This window comes from Temnothorax curvispinosus, unplaced genomic scaffold (genome assembly GCF_003070985.1).
Source record: "Temnothorax curvispinosus isolate PA1 unplaced genomic scaffold, ASM307098v1 QBEX01004871.1, whole genome shotgun sequence".
Lineage (NCBI taxonomy): Eukaryota > Metazoa > Arthropoda > Insecta > Hymenoptera > Formicidae > Temnothorax > Temnothorax curvispinosus.
Window position 1 is genome coordinate 270,307 of NW_020214651.1, and position 3,622 is coordinate 273,928.

At 32.1% G+C, this 3,622-nt stretch overlaps 1 protein-coding gene across 1 annotated transcript in view; it reads left to right on the plus strand.

The window, feature by feature from the left end:
- LOC112454192 overlaps positions 1-3,107 on the plus strand; it is a 12,339-nt gene extending 9,232 nt beyond the window's left edge. Inside the window, 3 exon segments of the mRNA XM_025015438.1 lie at positions 3-1,049; positions 1,051-1,974; positions 2,019-3,107. Coding sequence (XP_024871206.1) covers positions 3-1,049; positions 1,051-1,974; positions 2,019-2,768 — 2,721 coding nt within the window. The 3' untranslated portion in view covers positions 2,769-3,107.
- The last annotated feature ends 515 nt before the right edge of the window (positions 3,108-3,622 follow it).

Sequence of the window (3,622 nt, forward strand, 5' to 3'; positions counted from 1 at the left end):
AGGTTGATGCAATAACTAATGACGGCATTACATCATTGAATATAGCTGCTGTGGAAGGCCACAAAGGCATTGTTGATCTTCTAATAAAAAGTAAAAAAGCTAAGGTTGATGCAAAAACTAATAACGGTAATACACCGTTACATCTAGCTGCTGCGAAAGGTCACAAAGACATTGTTGATCTTCTAATAAAAAATCAAGCTAAGGTTAATGCAACAGCTAAAGACGATGGTACACCGTTACATACAGCCGTGACAGCAGGTCATAAAGAAATCGTTGAGATTCTGGTAGCAAATGGAGCCAATGTTAATATCAGAACTAATAACAACATGACACCATTGCTTTCTGCTATAAAATATAATCACAAAGAAATCGTTAAATTCCTTATATCATATGAAGTTAAAGTTAATGAAGAAGCCATTGAACTTTTGTCACCAGCAGTTCTTGCTGGATACACAGATATTGTAGAAATTTTGCTAGACCACAAAGTCGATGTTAATATAAAAAATTCTGAAAATGTTGCACCACTACACTTGGCTGCTGCTAAAGGTCATAAGAATGTAATAAAAGTTCTGTTAAAAAAAGGAGCTACAGTTGATGCTACAACTGTTAATAATCTAACACCATTATGTTTTGCAGCACAGGCGGGGTATGAAGAAATTGTTGAGATTTTAATAGCACATGGAGCTAACTTTAATTTTAAATCTTACAAAAATCTTACACCATTACATATAGCTGCAACCCATGGTCATGGTAATGTTGTAAAAGTTTTACTTGATAATAAAGCAAATATTAATGTTAAGGATAATGAGAATAGAACACCTCTAGAATTAGCAGTGGCACATGGTCATTTAGAAGTGGTTAAAATGTTACTACTGCAGGACTACGAAAAAATAGATACAAATGCTAAAGGTAACAATGATTGGACGATATTGCATTATGCTTTAGTGCAAGAAAATAATTTAGGGATGGTAAAATATCTAGTAGATGATAAGGGATCTAATGTTAATGCTATAAATGCCTTCGGTTCAAAACCTATACACATTGCAATAAAAAAAAGGTTGTAAAGATACTGTAGAGTTTTTCCTTAGTAAGGGATTAAGTATTAATGAACTTGATGCAGATAATTGGACATTACTACACTATGCAGCATCGATAGGTCAATTAGAAGTTGTGAAGTATTTGATAACACAAGGCGCTGACATTAACGCTAAAGATACTAATGGCTTAACTCCTATGCATATTGCTGCTAATCACGGTTATGAAGAGATTATTAAAGTTTTATTAAAAAATGGAGCAGTTTATAACGCTGTTGACAAGTTTCATATAATACCGTTACAAATGTCTGAGGATAAAAACGTTATCAATTTATTAGAATTAACTGAGAAATTGTTTGAGGCTGTAAAACGTAATGACTCTTCAGAAGTCAAGAATTACATTGAAGCGGGGACTGTCGTTAACGCCAGAGATGCTAATGGATTTACCCCTCTACATTATGCTGCTAAGTTCTGTCGCTTAGAAATTGTAAAGCTTCTATTGTCTAATGGTGCAGTATATAATGCAGTTTCTGCTGATAATAAAACACCGTCAGATTTTAGTGTAGATGAAAGTATCACTAGCTTATTTAAACTACTAGATGACTCATTTAAAAACATTAAAAATGATGATTCTCAAGTTATTAATGATCTTAACAAGATAAAGGATATTGATACAGTAAAAGCAATGATGAATGCTCGTAATGAAGAAAACAAAACGTTAGTAGTTGCTGCGGTGCATAGTAACTATTCAAAAATCGAACAGTTAAAAGAGGTATCACAAGATGGTGTATCCGATCAGATTAATGAAGGTTTACTGCTTTATAATCAAGGCGATTATAAAAGGGCTTTATGTATTTTCGAAAGCGCATATGAAAAAAGAAAAGAAATTCTAGGGTCAGATAATCCTGGCACTTTAAATATTCAGACACACATAAAGAACGTATAAAAACAACAAGATTATAAAGAAGAACTTTAAATATATTTAAAGAAATTTTTCAGAAACAGAAAGAAATACTGGGTTTAAATGACAAGAATACTTTAAGTACAAAAAGTGAAATTGCTTTAGTGCTGTGTACGATAGGAAGGAAAGAAGAAGCTTTTAATATTTATCAAGAAGTTTATTCAAAGCAAAAAGAAATATTAGGGCCAAATCATTTAGATACTTTAGAGACTTACTTTCACATGGCAATGGTATTAGAGGAACAAGGCAAACACGAAGAAGCGTTAAATATTTATAGAAGAGTTTTTGAAAAAAGAAAAGAATTATTAAGTGCAAATAACCCAACAGTTCTGGATGTTCAAAATAATATAGCGGTGGTACTGGTTAACCAGGGTAAGTATGAAGAGGCATTGAAAATTTATGAAGAAGTTTGTGTTTTCGAGAAAAAGAAAGTGGTTTTAGGTATTGATCATGTGAGCACGTTAAGTAACATTGCTCAAATATTCGTCAAACAAAAAAAATTTCATGAAACCATGGAAACCTTTCAAAACGTTTGGAATATACAGAAAAATGTGTTAGGAGCAAATAACCCTAATACTCTGTTTACTCAATACCACATGGCAAATGTACTTATTTCTCAAGGTAAATTGGTTAATGCCCGTAAAGCCTACCGAGAATGTTTTGATCAAATCAAAGCTGTTCTTGGACCAAGTCATCCCACTGTTTTGCATATTTTAGAAAATATAAAAGAGATTAATTATACATTTAAGCTCATTGGAGGCTGCGAACCGTGAGATATTCTACGCCAATGATAAAGAGCTGACGCCAATGATAAAGAACTGATGCCAATGATAAAGACATTGATGTAAGAACACCGTTACACTACGCTGTTAGTAATGGACAAGCAAGTGTTGTGAACATCTTACTAAATAAAACGTAAAAAATAAAATTGTAATTGATATTATACGAATAAATTTTTTAATTTTATCCAGTCATATAGAAAAATACTGTGGGCCTTCTCACCTCGCCAAGGTCGTACCTATGAGGAAGGAAGTACTTTACTCTGTAATATAAAAGCAGACAATATCAAATTAAATTATATAAAAATTATGCAAATTAGAAATTTGCACTTGGCTTCCTCATAGAGGAAGCTTTAACTTCCGCAAATTTGGAGATATCGATCTATTTTTAATTTTATTATATTTTTCAGTCTTTTCTACCCCGATTTCATATATAACTCTTTTAAATTCGGTTAATTAGACTTAGCTTTATACGCGATCAAAATCTCCGAAATTTCAAACGTCTGTAACTCCAGAACTAATTAACCAAATCTTAATTAATTATATATGAAATAGAGATAGAAAAAACTAAAAAAATTAATAGATCTAGATATAGATTGCTATCTCAAATATTGAGAAAGCTATAGGATAAAACACACTTTTCTAAAAAAATAATTTTCTAATAAAATACCGGTCAACCGATTTTAATAATATTTGAGGAGAACATACTTTCTATGATACTCTATTTGTGTGAAAAATTTCAACCCGGTATCTAAAAAACTGTAGAAGTAGATGCGTGTACAAAAAATCCGTACATACACACGCACGCACACACACACACACACACACACACACACACACACACACAC